The following is a 27,072-nucleotide window of genomic DNA, read 5'->3' on the forward strand; positions in this document are numbered from 1 at the left end:
ATCTTCAATAATGTTTCAACTGGAGAATTCCTTTGTCTGTAGAAGTGCAATGGAAAGCAGCCAACTCTCACGGGGGCACGCGAGACTGAGCTCATGCCACTCTGCCAGACATCTGACTCAATCAGCTCTCATTCCCCCCTCCTTCACAGTAGAAGCCTCAAACAAGGTTCTAAAGACTGTTGACATCTACTGGAAGCCTTAGGAAGTTCAATATGACCCCAATAAACACTGTATATTCGATAGGCAATGACTTGAAAGACGACAAACCTCAGATTTCCCACTTCCTGGTTGGATTTTTTTCTCCGGTTTTTGTCTGCCATATGAGTTCTGTTATACTCACAGACATCATTCGAACAGTTTTAGAAACTTCAGAGTGTTTTCTATTTAATACTAATAATGGTATACATATTCTAGCTTTCAGGCCTGAGTAGCAGGCAGTTTACTCTGGGCACCTTTTTGTCCAAGCTACTCAATACTGCCCCCCAGTCCCAAAGAAGTAAACCAGATATTGACTGTTAGCACTTGGTGGTCTTTAGCAGCTTCCCCCAAGAATGAGCTTTAGGTGAGGCTGTTGAACCTGTACCCATATTACTCCAACAGTATTTAACATGACACCCTCTCTAATCTGTACAGGAATGTGGTTCTGAATATAAACAGCAACACCTCCACCATTGGCAATTCTATATGTTCTGTAAATGTTATAACCTTGTATTGCTACCACTGTATCATCAAAAATATTATCTAAATGAGTATCAGAGATAGTTATAATATGAATGTCATCTGTTACTAGCAAATTATTGACTTCATGAGCTTTACTGGGAAGCTTAGCAGCAGTAGATGTGCTCATGTTCTTTATGTTAGTGCAGGGTGAGTTGCTCACAGTGGACTTCCTCCTAGGGCACAGAGATATGCAGTTTAACAGTTTGGGATCGTTGGAGTTATAAATTATGAATGTAATGTGTTTGTTGCTTGGTGGTATGAAGTGATTTCATGGAAATCAGCATCCCCTGCATTGTGATTAAAAAAGAGCCTTCACTTCATCTCCCTTTAGGAATTTTTGGACCTTCTTCAGAGTGATTGTAGTCTCCCCCATCAAATGTAATGAGTGTGAGGTGTGTGAGGTGTTTAAGGCCCGGAATGATTCCCTGTTAAATTATATGTCTCAAATTATTCATAAAGGTCCTATTAGTCCATTCACTTGATTGTAGTGAGTCATATCATTGTGTCGTCTGCCTCTCAGCACAGTTTGTTACCTTCCGTAATATTTTTGTTTTCTATCAGCCATCCATTTGTTCTGCCACTTTATCTCCTATTCTATTATGTCATTATGGTGTCTTAGGGGTTTTTCATCCAAGTTAATTTTGCTTCTCTAACGTCACACTGAATCCCATTACCCATTAATAGAATAGGAAGGCATCCACACTTTGGAGTGTTTCCTAAACACTCCCAGCTTCTGGACAGCTTCAGCATCTCATTTGAGCAAACATGCACGTGGGAACACGCACAAAGACTGTAAATCACACCTAAGAAGAGCAGGCACTAGCTGCTTCGAAAGCCAATGTGTATGTTGTTGGCTCGCACATTGACATTCTAAGGATTGTAATCCAGGGAGGAAAACATCACACATAAAGACTTGAGAAGTCTCATACCACCACAGTCCTGGTTTTTTATCATTTCTGATACAGATACCCCATCCACAAAGTGATAGTGATACTTGCATTAGATACCATAGTGGACCAGGTTAGCACCAGATGAAACATCAATACTCTGAAGTGTAATAAGAGCAGGAACCCACCACGCAGGAGGTCAGAAGAGGCGTAGGGCGAGTTGTGTGTCCGGTAGAGCTGCCAGTCAAAGTCATCCTCCTCGCCTTGGGTGAAGTCACACAGACTGGGCTCAGAATCCTCATCAAAGGTGCAGCCTGCTGCTGAGGAAAGAGAGAGGAGATGACATTAAGTGGGAGGTCACACATGATGAAGTAAATATTCAATATCAAGGGATTAATGGATTATATTTTTTAATGGCTTGCACATAATCACATTTAATTTGATTTCCTGGGATTGGGAATCATAGATTTAGCCCAAGATGGACACACATTTCAGCCATTGCCACCATAAATCAGTATTTGCATCTTATTTGTACTTCCCTTATGATAACAGGGGGCTCCATAGAGAATAAAGGGGTTGATGCAGTACTGTAGGCGAGAACCCACCATCAACCCCCAACCACACCTGCCTTCACTTTAGAAACGTTCCACTATAGTTCTTATTCCCGTGTAGTGGCTTGTTTGGGCCATATTTCACCACGATATCTCCTCTGATCTTCTTTCAATAACTGAGATGGGACAGATGCCAGACAACTAACTGGGAAATCCATTTCCCACTTCACCCAGACACTAATAGCCTGGCGCAATGCAATCTGTACTCCACTCCAGCACCCCTGACACTCTCACTCACCAACACACTAAGGTTGGTTAAAGTAAACTAAAACTGAAAACTGATCTTGAAAAAACCATTTGTAAACTGAAATAAAATAATTAACAACCCCGTTTGAAAAACAGACTATACTGAAACCATTATCTTTGACTCAAAAACTATTTAAATAAAAGCCATTATGTATTAGATTATGCTTTTTTTGTATTGGGGTTTTCAAGCTTCTGAATCTGTCAGGTCTCACTGAGATTGACTTTATAATTTCAAGGAAGACTCGGCGAGATTACGTTGCCACGAACAGCACCGTAGATATTGGTTGGGAGCGTTTGAGTGGTAAGGCTAAAGCAACTGACTGTAGACGACAGTCGAGGAGTAAAGTCAGGGGAGGCGCATTTGCCGAAAGTCAGACATTAATGTGGCTCAGATAATCATGGCAGTGTTGCAATTGTTGAAAATGTTGAAAATAAACATGCATCTAACCCTCATATTACACACACTCACAAACTGAAATCATAACATAAAATTGTGTGTGTACAGTCGTGGCCAAAAGTTGAGAATGACACAAATATTAATTTTCACAAAGTCTGCTGCCTCAGTTTGTATGATGGCAATTTGCATATACTCCAGAATGTTATGAAGAGTGATCAGATGAATTCCAATTAATTGCAAAGTCCCTCTTTGCCATGGAAATGAACTGAACCCCCCCAAAAACATTTCCACTCCATTCCAGCCCTGCCACAAAAGGACCAGCTGACATCATGTCAGTGATTCTCTCATGAACACAGGTGTGAGTGATGACGAGGACAAGGCAGGAGATCACTCTGCCAAAGGAGGGTGGTGATTGGAATCATTGTTCTTCCTCTGTCAACCATGGTTACCTGCAAGGAAACACGTGCCGTCATCATAGCGTTGCACAAAAATGGTTTCACAGGCAGGGATATTGCTGCCAGTAAGATTGCACCTAAATCAACCATTTATCGGATCATCAAGAAGTTCAAGGAGAGCGGTTCAATTGTTGTGAAGAAGGCTTCAGGGCGCCCAAGAAAGTCCAGCAAGTGCCAGGACCGTCTCCTCAAGTTGATTCAGCTGCGGGATGTGGGGCACCACCAGTACAGAGCTTGCTCAGGAATGGCAGCAGGCAGGTGTGAGTGAATCTGCACGCACAGTGAGGCAAAGACTTTTGGAGGATGGCCTGGTGTCAAGAAGGGCAGCAAAGAAGCCACTTGTCTCCAGGAAAAACATCAGGGACAGACTGATATTCTGCATAAGGTACAGGGATTGGACTGCTGGGGACTGAGGTAAAGTCATTTTCTCTGATGAATCCTTTTTCCGATTGTTTGGGGCATTCGGAAAAAAGCTTGTCTGGAGAAGACATGGTGAGCGCTACCATCAGTCCTGTGTCATGCCAACAGTAAAGCATCCTGAGACCATTCATGTGTGGGGTTGCTTCTCAGCCAAGGGAGTGGGCTCACTCACAATTTTGCCTAAGAACACAGCCATGAATAAAGCATCCTCCGAGAGCAAACTTTTCCCAACCATCCAGGAACAGTTTGATGACGAACAATGCCTTTTCCAGCATGACCGAGCACCTTGCCATAAGGCAAAAGTGATAATTAAGTAGCTCAGGGAACAAAACATCAATATTTTGAGTCCATGGCCAGGAAACTCCCCAGACCTTAATCCCATTGAAAACTTGTGGTCAAACCTCAAGAGGCAGGTGGACAAACAAAATCCCACAAATTCTGACAAACTCCAAGCATTGATTATGCAAGAATGGGCTGCCATCAGTCAGGATGTGGACCAGAAGCTAATTGACAGCATGCCAGTGCAGATTGCAGAGGTCTTGAAAAAGAAGGGTCAACACTGCAAATATTGACTCTTTGCATCAACTCATGTAATTGTCAATTAAATCCTTTGACATTTATGAAATGCTTGTAATTATACTTAAGTATTCCATAGTAACTAACATTTGACAAAAATCTTTAAAGACACTGAAGCAGCAAACTTTGTGGAAATTAATATTTGTGTCATTCTCAAAACTTTTGGCCACGACTGTACATTGTACAATCAATTAGTGAGAGAGAGCTTCAAATGTATTTGTATGTATCCACTGTACAGATACAGTGCCTTCGGGAAGTATTCCATTTAGTCAATTTACAGCCTTGTTCTAAAATGGAAACAAAAAAAATACATCCACAGCAATCTACACACAATATCCCATTATGGCAAAGAGAAAACAGGTTTTTATAAATGTTTGTACATTTATAAAAAATTAAATATAAATACCTTTTTTACATAAGTATTCAGACCCTTCACCAAGAGACTATAAATTGAGCTCAGGTGCATCCTGTTTCCATTGATCATACTTGAGATGTTTCTACAACTTGATTGGAGTTCACCGGTGGAAAATTCAATTGATTGGACATGATTTGGAAAGGCACCCACCTGTCTATATAAAGGTCCCACTGTTGACAGTGCATGTCAAAGCAAAAACCAAGCTACGAGGTTGAAGGAATTGTTCGTAGGGGTTCGAGACAGGATTGTGTTGAGGCACAGATCTGGGGAAGGGTACCAAAAAATGTCTGCAGCATTGAAGGTCCCCAAGAACACAGTGGCCTCCATTTTTAACCACCAAGACTCTTCCTAGAGCTGGCCGCTGAGCAATCTGGGGAGAAGGGCCTTGGTCAGGGAGGTGACCAGATAGAGTTCCTCTGTGGAGATGGGAGAACCTTCCAGAAGGACAACAATCTCTGCAGCACTCCACCAATAAGGCCTTAATGGTAGAGTGGCCAGACGGAAGCCACTCATCAGTGAAAGGCAAATGACAGCCTGCTTGGAGTTTGCCAAAATCACCTAAAGACTCTCAGACCATGAGAAACAATATTCTTTGGTCTGATAAAACCAAGATTGAACTCTTTGGCCTGAAAGCCAAGCATCACGTCTGGAGGAAACCTGGCAATGTCCCTACAGTGAAACATTGAGGTGGCAGCATCATACTGTGGGGATGTATTTCAGGTGCAGGGACTGACAGACCTGTCAGGATCGAGGGAAAGATGAACAGAGAAAAGTATAGAGATCCTTGATGAACATTTCTCCAGAGCGCGCAGGATCTTAGACTGGGGCGAAGGTTCCCTTTGCAACAGGCCAATGACCCTACGCACACAGCCAAGACAATCCAGGAGTGGCTTCGGGACAAGTCTCTGAATGTCCTTGAGTGGCCCAGCCAGAGCCCGGACATGTTCCCGATCGAACATCTCTGGAGAGACCTGGAAATAGCCTTCAAACAATACTCCCCATTCAACATCACAGAGCTTGAGAGGATCTGTAGAGAAGAATGGGAGAAACTCCCCAAATACAGGTGTGCCAAGATTTTAGTCATAACCATGAAGATTCGATGCTGTAATCGCTGCCAAAGGTTCTTCAACAAAGTACTGAGTAAAGGGTCTGAATACTTACGTAAATTAGATTTTTCCGTTTTTTTTATTTTATAAAAACCTCTAAAAACCTGTTTTTGCTTTGTCATTATGGGGTATTGTGTGTAGATTGATGAGGGGGGGAAAATAATTGAATGCATTTTTTAATAAAGCTGTAACGTAACAAAATGTGAAAAAGACAAGGGGTCTGAATACTTTCCAAAGGCACTGTAAATCACAGCTAACTGGTTCCTGTTTCAGTCAACTGCACAAACTTGCAATTGACTGCAGTCAAAACTTCATGACCTTTGATCACAGGATTTTTCATGCAAAATTGCCCATTTAGATCAGCATGATGCAAGACTTTGCTCTCACATGGTCACACAGAGTATCTGCGCATGTGCACGGGTGCACTTCATGCTGCTACAACGTGCACACTACAGGACCACAGCAATTGAGAAGTTTACCCTTGTGCTCCAACGCTCCTGGTTGTTGCGGTAATTGACCCACTACTACTGCTTACTACGTGCATCTATGTCATCTTCCTGAGTCTACCCTTAAGCCTTACCTAACCTATGACCTGACCCATCACCTTATCCACTACTTCCCCACAGTGGCAAGAACTGACATCCCCCAAAACACAAAAAATATAAAAATACATAAATGGCCCCTAGCCTCCCATGCATAGGCTACTTTCTGTCCCACACACCAAAACTAAAACTAAATAATATGAAAACAAAATAAATGTTTTTATAAAAATGTTGCTAAATAAAAAAATGGAAAATGGATTGGAAAACTAACTGAAACTAAACTCAGTTTCAGATAAAAATCTTAAAACTAAAAGAAATAAAAAAATATATAAAAACACAAACCTTGCAACACAAACCTTGCAACACACACACACACACACACACACACACACACACACACACACACACACACCCTGGCAAAGGCAATGTTGGCCCCCTGCTTTTGTAAAGAATTCCCCTTCCCGTAAAACACAAACAAACTACAGCGCACATCCCCTATGCACAGCCACATAAACACACATACTAATAAAGTTGGGGAGGGAGGGATGGCAACCAAGGGACTGTGATTATTATTGTAATACATCACAACCTGCTACATTCCACATGCCAAAAGGCACATTTTTTTCAAATTATATTTAAATAGCCAGGGCTTTTAAGGCCCTTGGGCATAATTTGCTTCCGTCTCCTCTCGCAGCATCTGTTGCCATCTCACACATTAACCCAGTGGTGTGAAAATTACAGGCTAGAAGTGGGCAGCCACCGATTCCCCCATCACGTGACCAGAGTACGTGCCAGCCAGAGTTGGAGTGCGACAGTGAGAGCCTAGAGACACATCGGGGCTAATGATGGGGATGACCAGAACCAGACCCTCAAGGTCACCCTGCTTGTCCACTGCTTTATTAATGCTCATTCTGGACTCTAACTAGAAGCACAAGCATTTCGTTACACTCGCATTAACATCTGCTAACCATGTGTATGTGACAAATAACATTTGATTTGATAATCAACCATTAAGAAAATGGTCCAAATGTGACCATTTTGCCATCAAGCAGCAGGGACTAAAGTCAGATTCGATGCAATTTTACTACTGATGAACAAGAGAACACCAAAACTATTACAGATCATTGGCAAATTTGTTTTGTTGGAAGTTCAAATGTTACAGGCAATCATTTAAAAAAACAAGGGTTGGTCTACTAACTAGATGGTTCATTCCAAGCCCGTAAGAACAGATACGAGACGTACTGTGGACTAAAGGAATTCCATATTAAGCTTACATGCTGAAAGTCTGCCAGACGATATATATTCAGTGGAGCACAAACGCACAGTGGTCAGCCTTGCTCACCACCTCCAACCTACATTACATCTCGGTGATAATATGCTAAAACTGGAAACTCTAGAGCATTGTGATGAGATTGGCTGGGCCTGATGGGTAGCAGAGAGTCGTAGCAGCCCAGCCAGAGAGCCAACAGAATGTTGAGTTGGGCTAGGTTTCTCCTCTTCTTCACCCCGGGGAGCTGATTTTTGGCTCATGCTAAGCCGTTACAGCAGGGATCCACATGGCGAGGGCCAGAGGTTAATTGTCCTGCACAGGGATCTATTTCTAATAGAACAGCCATCATGCGAGAGCCGGGGCATCAGGCCTGGAGTGTATTCTCTTCTGCTCCTACTGGTCTATATACTGTATGGCCCAGCCCGGCCTTCACGTTTCAATTATGCCCTCTCTCTCTCCGTCCCTCTCTCTCTCTCCAAGACAGGGGTGTCTCTATCCTACTAAGTAATTACATTATAATTTGGTACCGGGCACAGCGCAAATCTAAATATCAAGTTTGAGACGGTGCCAAGGTTAAAAGCCTCCTGGCTGGAGGGAGGGGATGTGTTTTGTGTCTGCTCACTCATCGATTTCTTAATTAAATGTAGAACAACCTCCCTTTTTAATGAGCTGCTTTGGTTTCGGAATTAAATATTTGTTAACAGCGTGTGTTATTAAAATGGGTGTAATATGATTCAGATGTGTGAAATATTTGACCTAAGAATGAAACCACAGGACAAAATGTCGCCCTACAGCAGCGGTTCCCAAACTTTTTTACTCAGGCCCCCCTTCCAGCATCCCGCGCCACTATTTCTATGGGCACAAGAACTGTTGATGACACGAACTGTTCACACCCCTCTTGCTGGGGGAGAGAACATTTTGCAGGTTTAACCTGTTACTCCTACCCCCTACTTTTTCGAACATTCTGTTAAAAATCGGGCAACATTTCAGCACCCTGCTACTCATGCCAGGAATATAGTACATGCATATGATTAGTATGTGTGGATAGAAAACACTCAGACGTTTATAAAACTGGTTAAATCACAGCTGTGACTATAACAGAAAGTGCAGGAAAATCTGATCACTGAAAATGGGAAAATATATTCATGCGCCACTTCAACCAATTGTTAAACGTGATCCATATTAAATGGGGCCGAGGTTGCAATACCTACAGCTTCCACACGATGTCAACAGTCTTGTCATTTGCCTACTATTTGTTTCTTGGTCAAACAGAAACAAGGCAGCGCAGTTCTTCCGACCGGATATTTTGGTTGAGATTTATCCGGACATTATTTCCAGACGTACAGCTATAGAATATACATCGCCTCGTGATCAATTTGATCACTTATTAACGTTTACTAATACCTAAAGTTGCATTACAAAAGTATTTCGAAGTGTTTTGTGAAAGTTTGTCAACTTTTTTAATTTTAAAAAATGACGTTACGTTATAAAACGCTATTTTTTTCGTTGATCACACAGTCTTCATAGATCGATATCTAGGCTATATGTGGACCGATTTAATCGAAAAAAAGACCCAATAGTGTTTATGGGACATCTAGGAGTGCCAACAAAGAAGATGGTCAAAGGTAATGAATGTTTTATATTTTATTTGTGCGTTTTGTGTAGCGCCGTTTACTATGCTAATTATTTTGTTTACGTTTTAAAAATCCTTGTTGCCTGGATTCACAACGAGTGTAGCTTTAATTCAATACCCTGCATGTGTATTTTAATGAAGGTTTGAGTTTTAACGAGTGCTATTAGCATTTAGTGTAGCGCATTTGCATTTCCAGATGTCTAGATGGGACGCCTGCGTGTCAGGTAGGAGCAAGAGGTTAAAGCTTATTTCCTGCAATTCTACACATTTTCCCATGGGGTGCAGATAACATTTTTTAGTTTTAAAGTTCCAATTCTATATACACTGCTCAAAAAAATAAAGGGAACACTAAAATAATACATCCTAGATCTGAAAGAATGAAACATTCTTATTAAATAATTTTTTGTTTACATAGTTGAATGTGCTGACAACAAAATCACACAAAAATTATAAATGGAAACCAAATTTATCAACCCATGGAGGTCTGGATTAGGAGTCACACTCAAAATTAAAGTGGAAAACCACACTACAGGCTGATCCAACTTTGATGTAATGTCCTTAAAATAAGTCAAAATGAGGCTCAGTAGTGTGTGTGGCCTCCACGTGCCTGTATGACCTCCCTACAACGTCTGGGCATGCTCCTGATGAGGTGGCGGATGGTCTCCTGAGGGATCTCCTCCCAGACCTGGACTAAACTCCTGGACAGTCTGTGGTGCAAGCAAGACATGATGTCCCAGATGTGCTCAATTGGATTCAGGTCTGGGGATCGGGCGGGCCAGTCCATAGCATCAATGCCTTCCTCTTGCAGGAACTGCTGACACACTCCAGCCACATGAGGTCTAGCATTGTCTTGCATTAGGAGGAACCCAGGGCCAACTGCACCAGCATATGGTCTCACAAGGGGTCTGAGGATCTCATCTCTGGCTGTGCAGCCCTCCAAAGAAATGCCACCCCACACCATGACACCATGAGTGACCAAAACATCAGCCAGGAAGCATAGGAACTGAGAAGTGGTCTGTGGTCACCACCTGCAGAACCACTCCTTTATTGAGGGTGTCTTGCTAATTGTCTATAATTTCCACCTGTTGTCTATTCCATTTGCACAACAGCATGTGAAATGTATTGTCAATCAGTGTTGCTTCCTAAGTGGACAGTTTGATTTCACAGAAGTGTGATTGACTTGGAGTTACATTGTGTTGTTTAAGTGTTCCCTTTATTTTTTGGAGCAGTGTAGTTTGCCATGTCCAAACCTAGCTAAAAAATGTTAGCTGACATGGGCTAGTTGACCTGTCCATTTCTGGCAAGTTATTAATAGCAATGACTGACATGACAAGAGGAATACTGATGATGCCCTACCAAATTTTGAAATGTCACCTTGTCTATTCTACTATTACAACTTTCAAGAGTAAGTTGAAAGTCGGACTGTTCTTAAAAAATAAATAAACTGTGCGCCCCACAGTTTGGGAACGACTAGAAAAACTAAATGACCCTTCTTAACTTCAAATGAAATGGAACACATTAACACAAATACTTGTGTAAATTATAATACATTTACATTTACACATTTAAGTCATTTAGCAGACGCTCTTATCCAGAGCGACTTACAAATTGGTGCATTCACCTTATGACATCCAGTGGAACAGCCACTTTACAATAGTGCATCTAAATCTTTTAGGGGGGTGAGAAGGATTACTTATCCTATCCTAGGTATTCCTTAAAGAGGTGGGGTTTCAGGTGTCTCCGGAAGGTGGTGATTGACTTAATACTTAACCATCTATTCATAAGATAATATATTAACCTGCATCCCCTTTATGAAAAAACATGACCTCTTTAGCTTCCCAGTAATCAAAATAACTTCACACATCCACTGGTACTGTTGCCATGACTCTCGGGTTATTAGCAAAAGAAAGAGCAAGGTTGCAAACAAAGTAGAATGTTGTTAGAAGCTCACAAGGATACAATGTCACTGAATAAAGATGTCGTAGGGGGGGCAATTTGTTCAACATCACCTCCAGGTTGCCACCATCTTGCCAGGAGATATGGAAAACTCTGTGGCCTAACTTTGATATGTGCATTCAATCAGGGATTGGGCTGTCTGTCTCCCTGCATCGGTCAATTCTCGATGTCATACGTAGCTTCATAAATTAGATGTCATATGTCTTTGCTCATCTGTTTTGTGACACCCCTGCCTTGCTATATAATGAGGTGTTTGCTATGCACATTGGGCTTTGTTAGTGAATCTCTGATCATCCACTCTATTTCCATATGCTGTACTCGGGGTATAGTGTGTCTTCGCTCATTTAAGGCGACAGACACTTTCCACTTGGATAGAGTCTTGCAGAAAATGCTGCTTATGTTACATAAAACAAACCAAGTGCCAAAGCAGATCCTAACCAACACCACCACCCAATTACACACACACGCAAGCACACACAAATCCGCGCACAAAGCCCAAACAAAAATTAAATTTGCAACTTTAACAACTTTAACCAATTCACAAATTTCTCAGCCTTCACGCCCCTCTCATCTCTCAGCATCCGCCCTCAGTTCTAACTCGTTTACAGGCGCTAAAGGTAAAGAAGCCCCACCGTTTAAAATAAATGCTGGTACCGCCAAGCCAACTGGGAAATAAATGAAGTCCACACGACTAAAACTGAGAGACCAGTGGAGAGACATTTTTCCAGGACTTCCTGGTCAGATCAGATGGTCAGGAAAAAACACTGTCCCTACTCCCTATTCCCTATTTATTTTTATGTAACCTTTAAGTCTCATTGAGGTCAAAATACCTATTTTACCTCTCATTCAGTCTTCACTGTTACGTGCATAGGAACACTTACCCATGCACACATCTTCACACTATATGGTGTCCATATAGCTGGATCCAGATGGTGTCTCGTGTGTAACACCAGAGGCAGTTACAGGAAGAGAGTGGTTGGCAAGGTTGCGGGTCTAATTTGCATTGCAGAGAGTGCGGCTCCTCGTGCATCACCCATAGACAGGTGTATTTATTCTCAGTATAGGAGCTCTCCCAGCACTCCCCTGGTTTCTCCATCCATCCCCACTGACTTACAAAATTAAATAATGTATCTGGCTCCCCGGGCATTAATAATTCAGTCTAACCTCATAAGGAGGATGGGGAATTTGACAGGCTGCTCCCCTGCACTCATCCTTTGTCTTTGAGTTGAATAGTTATGAACACTTGGTCTTTCCATGACAGACTGACCAGGTGAATCCAGATGAAAGATCCCTTATTTTCTGTCACTTGTCAAATCCACTTCAAATCAGTGTAGATGAAGGGGGAGACAGGTTAAAGAATATTTTTTAAGCCTTGAGACAATTGAGACATTGATTGTGTGTGTGGGCCATGTGAATGGGCAAAACAAAATATTTAAGGACATTTGAACAGGGTATGGTTGTTTGTTCAGCGGTTTGAGTATGTCAAGAACTGCACTGCTGCTGGGTTTTTCACACTCAACAGTTTCTCGTGTGCATCAAAAATGTTTCAAATGGACATCCAGCCAACTGTGGGACGCATTGGAGTCTACATGGACAAGCATCAAAGTGGAAAGCTTTTGACCTGCCCTGACCAATTTAGGATGGGGGGTGACCTCAGATGCTGCTGTGATGTCTCAGAGGCCAATTGCTTTTACATTAAATAAAAACATTTAATAGTTTAAAGACAGATCAGTTAGGATCACCACAGAATTTTAAGAATGTGAAATGTCAGAATAATAGTAGAGAGAATGATTTATTTCAGCTTTAATTTATTTCATCATAATCCAAGTGGGTCAGAAGTTTACCAAATTTTTATTTGTTATTTTTATTTTACCTTTATTTAACCAGGCAAGTCAGTTAAGAACAAATTCTTATTTTCAATGACAGCCTAGGAACAGTAGGTTAACTGCCTGTTCAGGGGTAGAACGACAGATTTGTACCTTGTCAGCTCGGGGGTTTGAACTTGCAGCCTTCCGGTTACTAGTCCAACGCTCTAACCACTAGGCTACCCTGCCGCCCCAAATAGTATTTGGTAGAATTGCCATTAAATTGTTGAACTTGGGTCAAACGTTTTGGGTAGCCTTCCACAAGCTTCCCACAATAAGTTGGGTGAATTTTGGTCCATCCCTCCTGACAGAGCTGGTGTAACTGAGTCAGGATCTCAGGCTTCCTTGCTTGCACACACTTTTTCAGTTCTGCCCACAAATTTTCGGTTTGCAACTGCACATGAGGGACAAAGATCATACTTTTTGGAGAAATGTCCTCTGGTCTGATGAAACAAAAATAGAACTGTGTGGCCATAATGACCATCGTTATGTTTGGAGGAAAAAGGGGGATGCTTGCAAGCCGAAGAATACTATCCCGACCGTGAGGCACTGGGGTGGCAGTATCATGTTGTGGGGTGCTTTGCTGCAGGAGGGACTGGTGCACTTCACAAAATAGATGACATCATGAGGCAGGAAATTGATGTGGATATATTGAAGCAACATCTCAAGACATCAGTCAGGAAGTTAAAGCTTGGTCGCAAATGGGCAAAATTGTGGCAAAATGACTTAAGGACAAAAAGTCAAGGTATTGGAGTGGCCATCACAAAGCCCTGACCTCAATCCTATAGAAAAGTTGTGGGCAGAACTGAAAAAGTATGCGCGGGCAAGGAGGCCGACAAACCTGACTCAGTTACACCAGCTCTGTCAGGAGGATTGGGACAAAATTCACCCAACTTATTGTATGAAGCTTGTGGAAGGCTACCCAAAATGTTTGACCCAAATTAAACAATTTAAAAGCAATGCTACCAAATAGTAATTGAGTGTATGTAAACTTCTGAGCCACTGGCAATGTGATGAAAGAAATTAAAGCTGAAATACATTTATTTTCTCTACTATTATCCTGACATTTCACATTCGTAAAATAAAGTGTTGATCCTAACTGACCTAAAACAGGGTATTTTTACTGGGATTAAATGTCAGGAATTGGGAAAAACTGAGTAACCTCTCTAGAGTAGGGGGCAGCATTCAGAATTTTGGATGAAAAGAAAACACTCTAAAGTTTCCAAAACTGTTAAAATAGTGTCGGAGTATAACCTGTGTCGACTCTAGGGGCAGTATTTTCATTTTTGGAAAAAACGGGATATTTTGTCAGGACAAGATGCTAGAATATGCATATAATTGACACCTTTGGATAGAAAACACTCTAACGTTTCCAAAACTGTAAAGATATTGTCTGTGAGTATAAAAGAACTGATGTTGCAGGCAAAAGCCTGAGAACAATCCAATCCGGAAGTGACCCATATTTTGAAAGCGCTGCGTGCCAATGAGTCCCCATTGAACTGTGCTATGAACCAGCTTACGCTTTCTACGTATTCCCCAAGGTGTCTACAGAATTGTGACGTAGTTTTACACATTTATGTTGAAGAATACCCGTAGGGGGATACATTGCGCAAGTGGTCACATGATGCTCCAGGATAAAATCTCACGTAAAGTACAGAGGTAGCCATTATTCCAATCGATTCTACGGATATATTATGGATCGAATAGATATTTGAAAAACACCTTGAGGGTTGATTCTAAACAACGTTTGCCATGTTTCTGTCGATATTTTGGAGCTAATTTGGAATATTGTTCGGCGTTGTCGTGACCGCAATTTCCGGTTGATTTCTCAGCCAAACGTGAAGAACAAACGGAGCTATTTCGCCTACAAAAATAATATTTTTGGAAAAAAGGAACATTGGTTATCTACCTAGGAGTCTCGTGAGTGAAAACATCCGAAGTTCATCAAAGGTAAACAATTTAATTTGATTGCTTTTCTGAGTTTAGTGACAAGGTTGCCTGCTGCTAGCAATGCATAATGCTATGCTAGGCTATCGATAAACTTACACAAATGCTTGTCGAGCTATCGCTGTCAAGCATATTTTGAAAATCTGAGATGACAGGGTGATTAACAAAAGGTTAAGCTGTGTTCCAATACAGTGCCTTGCGAAAGTATTCGGCCCCCTTGAACTTTGCGACCTTTTGCCACATTTCAGGCTTCAAACATAAAGATGTAAAACTGGATTTTTTTGTGAAGAATCAACAACAAGTGGGACACAATCATGAAGTGGAAGGACATTTATTGGATATTTCAAACTTTTTTAACAAATCAAAAACTGAAAAATTTGGCGTGCAAAATTATTCAGCCCCCTTAAGTTAATACTTTGTAGCGCCACCTTTTGCTGCGATTACAGCTGTAAGTCGCTTGGGGTATGTCTCTATCAGTTTTGCACATCGAGAGACTGACATCTTTTCCCATTCCTCCTTGCAAAACAGCTCGAGCTCAGTAAGGTTGGATGGGGAGCATTTGTGAACAGCAGTTTTCAGTTCTTTCCACAGATTCTCGATTGGATTCAGGTCTGGACTTTGACTTGGCCATTCTAACACCTGGATATGTTTATTTTTGAACCATTCCATTGTAGATTTTGCTTTATGTTTTGGATCATTGTCTTTTTGGAAGACAAATCTCCGTCCCAGTCTCAGGTCTTTTGCAGACTCCATCAGATTTTCTTCCAGAATGGTCCTGTATTTGGCTCCATCCATCTTCCCATCAATTTTAACCATCTTCCCTGTCCCTGCTGAAGAAAAGCAGGCCCAAACCATGATGCTGCCACCACCATGTTTGACAGTGGGGATGGTGTGTTCAGGGCGATGAGCTGTGTTGCTTTTACGCCAAACATAACGTTTTGCATTGTTGCCAAAAAGTTCAATTTTGGTTTCATCTGACCAGAGCACCTTCTTCCACATGTTTGGTGTGTCTCCCAGGTGGCTTGTGGCAAACTTTAAATGACACTTTTTATGGATATCTTTAAGAAATGGCTTTCTTCTTGCCACTCTTCCATAAAGTTCAGATTTGTGCAATATACGACTGATTGTTGTCCTATGGACAGAGTCTCCCACCTCAGCTGTAGATCTCTGCAGTTCATCCAGAGTGATCATGGGCCTCTTGGCTGCATCTCTGACCTTGTATGAGCTGAAAGTTTAGAGGGACGGCCAGGTCTTGGTAGATTTGCAGTGGTCTGATACTCCTTCCATTTCAATATTATCGCTTGCACAGTGCTCCTTGGGATGTTTAAAGCTTGGGAAATCTTTCCAAATCCGGCTTTAAACTTCTTCACAACAGTATCTCGGACCTGCCTGGTGTGTTCCTTGTTCTTCATGATGCTCTCTGCGCTTTTAACGGTCCTCTGAGACTATCACAGTGCAGGTGCATTTATACGGAGACTTGATTACACACAGGTGGATTGTATTTATCATCATTAGTCATTTACGTCAACATTGGATCATTCAGAGATCCTCACTGAACTTCTGGAGAGAGTTTGCTGCACTGAAAGTAAAGGGGCTGAATAATTTTGCACGCCCAATTTTTCAGTTTTTGATTTGTTAAAAAAGTTTGAAATATCCAATAAATGTCCTTCCACTTCATGATTGTGTCCCACTTGTTGTTGATTCTTCACAAAAAAATACAGTTTTACATCTTTATGTTTGAAGCCTGAAATGTGGCAAAAGGTCGCAAAGTTCAAGGGGGCCGAATACTTTCGCAAGGCACTGTATATTTCACTTGTGATTTTCATGAATAGGAATATTTTCTAGGAAGATGTATGTCCGTTGCGTTATGCTAATTAGTGTCAGATGATGACAACGGTCCTGTTCACGGGATGGGGTGTCACTAGAGGATAACAGAACTGATTTAGCAGGCGAAAACCTGAGAAAAATCCTTCAGGAAGTAGTTTCTTTTTGGTTTTGTAGTTTTCTATTCAATGCCATTTCAGTATCCATTGACTTATGACTCCATTTGCAGTTCCTATGCCTTCCACTAGATGTCAACAGTCTTTAGAAATTGTTTCAGGCCTGTATTCTTTTAAATGAGGGTGTAAGACCAGTCTGAACGAGTGGACCCTAACGTGACGCAGAGTTTTTTCACAGGCGCATGTGCATTTCTTGTTTACCTTTTATATTGATGATGTTATTGTCCGGTTGAAATATTATAGATAATTTAGGCTAAAAAACAACCTGAGAATTGAATATAAACATCATTTGACATGTTTCTATAAACTTTACGGATACAATTTGGATTTTCTGTCTGATTGTTTTGACTGAGTTTGAGCCTGTGGATTACTGAAGAAAACGCAATAACAAAACGGAGGTTTTTGGATATAAAGAGACTTCATCGAACAAAAGGAACATTTATTGAGTAAATTAATGTCTTCTGATTGCCACCATATGAAGATCATCAAAGGTAAGGGATTAATTGTATCTCTATTTCTGAGTTTTGTAACGCTTCTGCTTGGCTGGCTACTGTTTGTATTCATTTGTCAACTGGGCTAGGTATGCTTTCGCCGAAAAGTATTTTATAAATATGACACTGTGTTTGGTTTAACAAGAAGTTAATCTTTAAACCTATGTAAAATATGTTTTGTTTTGTGAATTTTTATAATGAGCATTTCTGTAATTGAATTTGGCACTCTGCAACCTCACTGGATGTTGGCCAGATGGGGCGCTAGCGTCCCACATACCCTACAGAGGTAAAATGCATTTGGCTAAGGTGTACAGTATGTAAACTTCCGACTTCAACTGTATGCTGTGAAATTGTTAGATATTACTGTACTGTTGGAGCTAGAAACACAAGCCTTTCGCTACACCCACAAATACATCTGATAAACACGTGTATGTGACCAATTTGATTTGACTTCAAAATGACTCATGTGGATTGTGAGCATCCTAGAACAAAACATAGCTTTTAATAGTTTGTTGCTCAAACCCTTTGGACTCTACAGATGTTATTATCCGCCATTTTCTTACAAACATTGCTCTAGCTCAGCCCCCATTAATCACACAGACTAATGGTTGGTATATGGCACAACTCTGTAGCTCAAATACACTGTGTTTAAAAGGGGATAGAAGTCCAAAACTCATTGGATTAATACCAGTTGTTTCTGCTATTAACATGATAGATAAAAAAGGAAATGGTATGAAATACAGCAAGCTTGGTTCTTCCTCTCAAAATGTGGACTTGAAATGAGGAGCGCATCAAATATTCCACATCATTCTTCTTGTAAGGGGGGAATGGACTGAGCGAAGAAGGGAGGTAAAGTGGGGGAGGGAAGAGGATATCTCAGTTAACACCACTGATGAGCTACTTTTAATTATCCCATTTCCTCCCCAATCCTTGTCAAGTCGGTCTATTTTCAGTTGATGTGGAGGGTTGTTTTTTTCTCCAAACAGGCTCAGATTGATATGCTGCCTCCCCTCATCATCCCTGCATGCAGTCCATTTCCAATTTGAGAAGGAGACACGTTGCAGCTCTCTATATCCAGAGGAGATAAGAACAGAGTTATAAGTGGATCCTGAAAGCAAAGTACACTACCGGTCAAAAATTTGGGGTCACTTAGGAATGTCCTTTTTTTTCATGAAAACATACATGAAATTAGTTGCAAAATTAATAGGAAATACAGTCAAGACGTTGACAAGGTTATTAATAATTGTGTCCTTCAAACTTTGCTTTTGTCAAAGAATCCTCCATTTGGACTAATTACATACTTGCTGATCTTTGGCAATCTAGTTGTCAATTTGTTGAGGTAATCTGAAGAGATTTCACCTCATGCGTCCTAAAGCACCTCCCACAAGTTGGATTGGCTTGATGGGCACTTCTTACGTACCATATGGTCAAGCTGCTCTCACAACAGCTCAATAGGTTGAGATCTGGTGACTGTGCTAGCCACTCCATTATAGATGGAATACAAGCTGACTGCTTCTTCCCCGAATAGTTCCTGCTGTCATTGTCCTGTTGTAGGGTATGGCATGGCGTTGCAAAATGGAGTGATAGCCTTCCTTCTTCGAGATCTTTTACCCTGTACAAATCTCCCGCTTTACCACCACCAAAGCACCCGCAGAACATCACATTGTCTCCACCATGCTTGACAGATGGCATCAAGCACTCCTCCATAACACTTTTTCCCAATCTTTCTCTGTCCAGCATCTGTGTTGTTTTGGCCATCTTAATCTTTTATTTTTATTGGCCAGTCTGAGATATGGCTCTTTCTTTGCAATTCTGCCCAGCATGCCGGAGTGACCTCTTCACTGTTGACATTGAGACTGGTGTTTTGCGGGTACTATTTAATAAAGCTGCCAGATGAGGACTTGTGAGGTGTCTGTTTCTTAAACTAGATACTAATGTACTTGTCCTCTTGTTCCGTGTGCACCGGGGCCTCCCACTCCTCTTTCTATTCTGGTTAGAGACAGTTTGCGCTGTTCTGTGAAGGGAGTAGTACACAGCGTTGTACGAGATCTTCAGTTTATTGGCAATTTCTCTTCATTTCTCAGAACAAGAATAGAATGATGAGTTTCAGAAGAAAGTAATTTGTTTTTGGCCATTTTGAGCCTGTAATCAAACCCACAAATGCTGATGCTCCAGACACTCAACTAGTCTAAAGAAGGCCAGTTTTATTGCTGCTTTAATAAGGACAACAGATTTCAGCTGTGCTAACATAATTGCAAAAGGGTTTTCAAATTATCAATTTGCCTTTTAAAAGTATAAACTTGTATTAGCTAACACAACGTGCCATTGGAAAACAGGAGTGATGGTTGCTGATAATGGGCCTCTAAACGCCTATGTAGATATTCCATTAAACATCTGCCTTTTCCAGCTACAATAGTAATTTACAACATTAACAATGTCTACACTGTATTTCAGATCAATTTTATGTTATTTTAATTACTTTTCTTTCAAAAACAAGCACATTTCTAAGTGACCCAAACTTTTGAACGGTAGTGTAAATCTCAAGGAGCATAAAACAAATCAGTGTAATTATCAAGATAAGATGGGTGTCACCTGGCATGGGCGTCAACACCTGCTTCCTTTTTTGTCACATACTGTAACTTGTGCTGAAGTTTTCTTTGGAGTGGAGAACGATACCAGACAAAGGCTATTTGAAAAGCTAATTTGCTAATTTATATGCAGAGGAAGGCATGTTGTGCCCACAGTGACGGGAGACTGCATATTAGGACCTGAGGCTGAGGCTGAGGCTGAGGCTCAGGCTGAGAAGGGACCATGAGGAAGGCCTCTCAATGCCTGGCTAAAATGTATGTCTGGCAGCTCTTCCTGGGAGGCAGAGAGAAATACAACTGGAGCGGAGCGACTAAGAGCAAGGATACAAGGTCGAGAACACTGTGGCATGTCCGACACCCATTGTAGCCCTAGATCGATCCTCTTTTGATTCTGCCCATCTGCATCTGGTGGTCAGTGGTCAACTAATGTTGTTTGCAAGAGATCACATCTACAGTGAGGGAAAGACTAGAAGAAGTTGAATAGAGCATCATAAAACTTACTGGACACGCCACCAAGCCTGTCTGTGTCATAGCTGTGGCACTTGAGTCACTCAAGCAACATGACAGAAGACAAGTAATAGAGGTATATAACATAATATCTACCCCTAGCATTAATTCTCGCTAGACTACAAACTGGTGGGGGCAGTATAGAGTACGTGTCTCTCTCACTCTGTACTCCTTTCTCACACTCCATCTGTAGGGACTCTCTCTTTCTTTGTCTCCTCTGCCCATGTTATCCAAGGGGATCACAGTGACAGAGTAAATCCAAAAGTGCCTGTTTGGCATTTCATTTCATTTTCAAACCCCCTTTCCCTCTGATCATGAGTTTCTTCGTAAGTGCCTTGGGTCCAAGGCAAATGTCAACAAAACTAAACCATGTGTCATTTAAGGTTTTACAGCACATCTCCAGGAGATTAACCTCAAGAAAAAGCAGCCTTTTTGAGATACTCAAACATATTTGAGGAGTACATATCTGGAAAGCCAGACTGAACTGAAACTTAGAAAATCCAATGTATCGTACTGGTCACTACATCACAATGGGGAGTCTAGCATTACTTCTATCTGGCTCACAATAATAATAATGATAATAATAGATTACATTTGTAAGGCACTTTTCATTATACAGAATAATCTCAAAGTGCATAAAATTAAAAATGTAACATAAATGGACACAACTAGAAAAGGCAACTGACACAAAGACCACAGCTGACGCTACAAGGGACAAGCGCACCAAGCAGCACAGCTATCAACAGAAAGCCTTACTAAAGAGAAAGATCTTTAGGCGCGTCTTAAAGGAACCCATAGTCTGTGGTGCCTTCAGGGGGTCCGGGAGGGCATTCCAGATGCTGAAAGCCCGATCCCCCAAGGAGCTTGGTCCTGGGGAGGTGGAGGAGCAGGCTATCACTTGACCTGAGGGTTCGGGTGGGGTTATGGAGGGAGAGCACTTCTTTGAGATAAGATGGGGCATTGCCATGAATACACTAGAAAGTCAGCAGGAGGGTTTTGAATTCAATCTGGAATGAGACGGGGAGCAAGTGCAGAGATGACATAACGGCAGTGATATGATGGTGTTTCCGCACTCTTATCAGGATCCTGGCAGCGCTGCTCTGGATGTATTGGAGCCTCCTGCCAGGGATATCGATGAAGAGTGCATTGCAGTAGTGCAGCCTTCAGGAGATAAAGGCACGGACATGCTTCTCTGCATCAGAGTGAGGGGGGGACAGAGTTTGGCCAATTTCTAGCTGTGATAGAATGACGCTTTACACAGTCGTTTGATGTCACTGTCAAAAGGTCAGGGAGGAATCCAGCTTTACACCCAGATTGGCAACTGAGGGGGAGGGATGTTCTGTCCTGCAATGGTGAGCTGCCTTATTGGTGAGTGATGGAACTGGTAGGGGGTGCCAACAAGTAGAGCCTCTCTTTTGCTGCTGTTCAGTTGAAGGAAGTTTTGCTTCATCCATGCCTTATCTACTCAAGGCACATGAGTCAGAAGGACGTTGGGAAGTTTTTTTACATACAGCTGGGTGTCATCAGCATTGCAGTGGAATGAGATTCCATGCACTCTAAAAACTGCTGGGTTTAAAACAGCTCAATTTAGGTTATTTGGTAACACAGCGCTGGGTAAATATTGGACAGAACTCATGCTGGGTTATTTTGCCAGTTGGGTTGTGTGAATAACCCAACATTTTAGGTTGTTTGTATTATCCAAATATGGGTTTATTTGACCGTCAGTTGTTTTTTCAAACCATCAGTTGAGTTGTCACAGCAATCCTTAGGTTATTTTCAGGAGGTGTGGCCTATTATGGGCATGGCTTTCAGATGATGTATATTTTGGGCCACCAGTAAGAGTAAACTGGTATATCTTACTTACACTGCAAATAAAAAAATGGACTTGAATATTTTTGCACATAAAATAACATTTGACCGACCACCTCTTTTCAGTCTTATGCTACAAAATGTGATTATTTTATATTTATTTTTACATTGGATGAAAGTACAGACTCTAGAAAATGGTATATCATACACTACAGTTGAGGAACAATGAGAAAGTAATTCTTCTTTGAAAGCTGATAAACTTGCAACCCCACTTTTGAGAAAATAGCCCTTAAATATTTTGGTACATCTGCTGGAGAGCTCTTCTTTGTCTAGACCCAATCAGCATCATTCACACCCTCTTAAGCTTTAGCTCAACCCATCTCTTTAAGGATTCACGTGAGGCCATGTGCTAAACAGAGTGAGTAAGGTAGTGTATTTAACATTCTCAATACAATAGATGGCCGTAATCACCCCCAGATACACCTGGCTAACCTTTATTTTTTACGCCTTTTTCTCCCATTTTGTGATATCCAATTGGTAGTTACAGTGTTGTCCCCTTGCTGCAACTCCCATACGGACTCGGGAGAGGCACAGGATGAGAGCCACACGTCCTCCGACATGACCATGCCAAGGTGCACTGCTTCTTGACACACTGCTTGCTTAACCCGGAAGCCAGCCACACCAATGTGTCGGAAGAAACACAGTACAACTGGCGAATATGTCAGCGTGCATATGCCCGGCCCGCCACAGGATTCGCTAGAGTGCGATGGGACAAGGACATCCCGGCCGAAACCCTCCGCTAAACCCAGACAACGCTGGGCCAATTGTGCACCACCTCATGGGTGTCCCGGTCACAGACGTCTGCAACACAGCCCGGGGACGAACCCAGATCTGTAGTGACGGCTCAAGCAGTGCGATGCAGTGCATTAGAACGCTGTGCCTCTCGGGAGGCCCACACATGGCTAACTTTATAGGTCATGTAATCATCTGGTGAAGTGGATTCTTTTGTTTAAACATGTAGTTAGCTAGCTAAACAATGAACCATAATCCCAACCCAAACATAACTAGAAAAACGAACAGATTGTCATAGCTAGCCACCATGCATGAAATTCTGTAGTATCAATCTACACGTAACTAAAGCTAACAGGCTATAACTAGCAATGCAAATGGATTTGTGAGATATTAATAATTTTACTACACTAATCATACACGTAACGTTAGTTAGCGAGCTAGCCAGCTAACATTCCCTAGCTATCTTACCGTACACTTTAACTTGCAACTTTGACGAAATTTGAAATGTATAATATTGGAAAATGTAGCTAAAGTCTTTAATGAAGTAAGACGTCCTGTGTTGTTTGTAGAGCTTGCTTGGCCCGTTGTGTCAAGTCACTCCGGTTCACACTGACCGTGTGCAATGTGAAAAGAATCATTATATTTTTCTCCCTCTCTTTCATGGATGCAATCAAATGCCAGAATTTTCACCATCTCCTTCTCATACTCTGCTTACACCGGGCATTCCACTGATTTCAAAAATTGGTCAGATTCTTCCGTGACAACAACACTGTTGATCGCTGTTTCTTCCCCATCACTTTTATTATTAGACTCTACAATCTCTGGTTCAAAGAAAATGTTGTTACCCAAGTCAGGGATTTCCACATCGTCTGATTAATTTCAGAGTCAGATCGTCCTCCAGAAAGTGGTCCAACACAACTTTTCCCCACTGATCTTTGTCGATATTGTATGCTAAATTCAGCAATGTTGTTGAGAGCAGTAGCAACACTTCTGCAGTTATCCATGGCTACTATATCTTTCAAAAAAGCCACGGTAGCAAGGATTATCTACACAAACTGAGCAGCTCATTTTATAGACAGAAGCAAGCTACATGGCAGAACAATCCAAACTCATCTCTCGGCATGTCCAGCCCATCCAATATCTCAGACAATCATGGCTAGCAGGAAGGTTCCTTACTTTTTCTGTGGCTAAACCAACTAGGCTCGTAATTTAACAATTGTATTAATATTTACAGATCGCATACGAGTTTGTTATTAAGGCACATAAAAGTTCACATGTTCCAGAATGCATTTCGTTAAAATATATATATATATTTTGATCAATAAAAATAAAATAAAAACATTCAAATTCCTCTCCTGTGAAGTAGTGATGTGCGACATACGCCTAGCTTCCTTAAACGAGATGCATACATACACCATCCTGTCTGAGGGGTAGGAGTGGAACCAGCTCAAGGCTGGTTCAAACAGTCGCATGGTGTCCCGGAGGCGTTCCAGGAGGATGGGGTGGTCGACAGTGTCAAATGCTGTGCTCAAGTCCAGGATCAGGAGATAGGGGGAGGCTGCATCATCTGCCATCAGAAGGTTGTTGGTGACCCTGAGTAGGTCCGTTTCAGTGCTGTTGGCCGGCCGGGAAACCTGACTGGAACTTGTTCTGATTGAGATGGAGCTGTACAGCAAACACTTTTTCCAACACCTTGGAGAGGAAGATGAGATTTAATATTGGCCTGTAATTGTCCTGCACTTCTAGGTCCAGCGTGGGCGTCTTCTTCTTCTTCTGATGACAGCGGTCTTAATTGCAGGTGGGACACTGCCAGATTGGAAGAAAAAAAATCTGGGGTGAGGGCTGCGTGCAGGGGAGCAAGATTTGTGCAGGGCTGTTGGAATAGCATTGAAGGTACAGGAGGAGGTTTTCATCATGGAGATAGTCTTCTCAATAATTGTTTTATTTTATTTATTGAACCTTTATTTAACTAGGCAAGTCGGTTAAGAATAAATTATTATTTACAATGAGGGTCTACTCCGGCCAATCATGCTGGGCCAATTGTGAGTTGGCCCAGCATGGGACTCCCAATCATGGCCGGTTGTGATACAGCCTGGAATCGAAAAAGAGTCTCTAGTGACGCCTCTAGCACCGAGATGCAGTGCCTTAGACCACTGCACCACTTGGGAGCTCCCTGGGTGACTTCAAGGAAGTAGGAGAGAGACTGAGGTGACTTTGGTGGAGGTTCAAAGGGCGGAAGGAGACAGAGTAGTAGAGCTGGAGATGAGAGATCTGAAGATGCTGACCTTTGAAAAAGTCAATGAAGCTGTTACACTGCTCTTTCGTTGTCTCGATGGGGGAAATGAACCGGGGTTTCAGAAGATGGTTTATGGTGGAAAACAGGTGCTTTGAGTTTCCAGGATTTTTATTGATGATGTTGGAGTAGAATGTTGACCGTGCCTCTTTCAGGGCCTTGGAATAGGCCCTTTGATGCTCTTGAAAGGCCCGTCTGTGGATGGTGAGGCTCAAGTTACTCCCCTGCACTCAGCCCTCAACCCAGGATGTGTCTAGTGGATTTCATGTTTCTCAGTTCTGAAGTAAACCAGGGAACTGAGTGAGCAAATGCGACGTCCCGTGTTTTTATGGGGGAATTAATGGAGGTCAAGCACACTGCTCAGGGATTTATTGTAAACTCCACAGTTTCATCCACTGATTAAAAAGGAGGACAGGCTGGCTGGGTAAATGTTTTTCCAGTTCCGGAAACACAGGCGATGCTTGGACTTGGTTAGAGGGGGAAGGAATGTCAAGTCCAGTGTGAGAACCTTGTGGTCAGACACACTGAGATCATAGACCTGCCTGTTGTTGATGGGGGTGGAATAGACAGTTTATTAGGACAGCCTTAGAGTCACAAGAAGTTGGTGTCACCTAGTGCAAATCAATCAAAGAACAACAGCAAAGGACATTGTGAAGATGCTGGAGGAAACAGGTACAAAAGTATCTATATCCACAGTAAAATTAGTGCTATATCGGCATAACCTGAAAAACCTGCTCACCAAGGAAGCCACTGCTCAAAAACCGCCATAAAAAAGCCAGACTCCAGTTTGCAACTGTACATGAGGACAAATATTGTATTTTTTGGAGAAATGTCCTCTGGTCTGATGAAACAAAAATAGAACTGTTTGGCCATAGTGACCATTGTTATGTTTGGAGGAATACGGGGGAGGCTTGCAAGCCGAAGAACACCATCTCAACCGTGAAGCACGAGGGTGGCAGCATCATGTTCTGGGGGTGCTTTGGGAGGGTCTGGTGCACTTCACAAAATAGATGGCGTCATGAGGGAGGAAAATAATGTGGATATATTGAGGCAACATCAAGACATCAGTCAGGAAGTTAAAGCTTGGTCGCAAATGGGTCTTCCAAATCGACAATGACACCTAGCATACTTCCAAAGTTGTGGCAAAATGGCTTAAGGACAACAAAGTCAAGGTATTGGAGTGGCCATCACAAAGCCCTGACCTCAATCCTATAGAATATGTGCGGGCAGAACTGAAAAAGAGTGTGCGAGCAAGGAGGGCTTACAAACCGGACTCAGTTACACCAGCTCTGCCAGGAGGAATGGGACAAAATTCTCCCGACTTATTGTGGGAAGCTTGTGGAAGGCTACCCAAAACGTTTGACCCAAGTTAAACAATTTAACGGCAATGCTACCAAATACTAATTGAGTGTATGTAAACTTCTGACCCACTGGGAATATGATGAAAGAAATAAAAGCTGAAATAAATCACTCTGTACACTATTATTCTGACATTTCACATTCTTAAAATAAATTGGTGTTCCCAACTGACCTAAGACAGGGAATT

At 42.0% G+C, this 27,072-nt stretch overlaps 1 protein-coding gene across 9 annotated transcripts in view; it reads right to left on the reverse strand.

Annotated features, from left to right (window-relative positions):
- The window catches only part of ptprub (protein tyrosine phosphatase receptor type Ub), a 342,049-nt gene that overhangs the window by 251,563 nt on the left and 63,414 nt on the right, over positions 1 to 27,072 (reverse strand). For 7 of the 9 annotated variants that reach the window (XM_052494010.1, XM_052494009.1, XM_052494005.1 and 4 more), the window contains exon 2: positions 1,796 to 1,927. In XM_052494010.1, the coding sequence (XP_052349970.1) occupies positions 1,796 to 1,927 (132 nt within the window). The remainder of the gene's footprint in view (positions 1 to 1,795; positions 1,928 to 27,072) is intronic. The other 2 variants (XM_052494008.1, XM_052494003.1) reach the window with 1 other exon arrangement.

This window comes from Oncorhynchus keta, chromosome 34 (assembly GCF_023373465.1).
Source record: "Oncorhynchus keta strain PuntledgeMale-10-30-2019 chromosome 34, Oket_V2, whole genome shotgun sequence".
Lineage (NCBI taxonomy): Eukaryota > Metazoa > Chordata > Actinopteri > Salmoniformes > Salmonidae > Oncorhynchus > Oncorhynchus keta.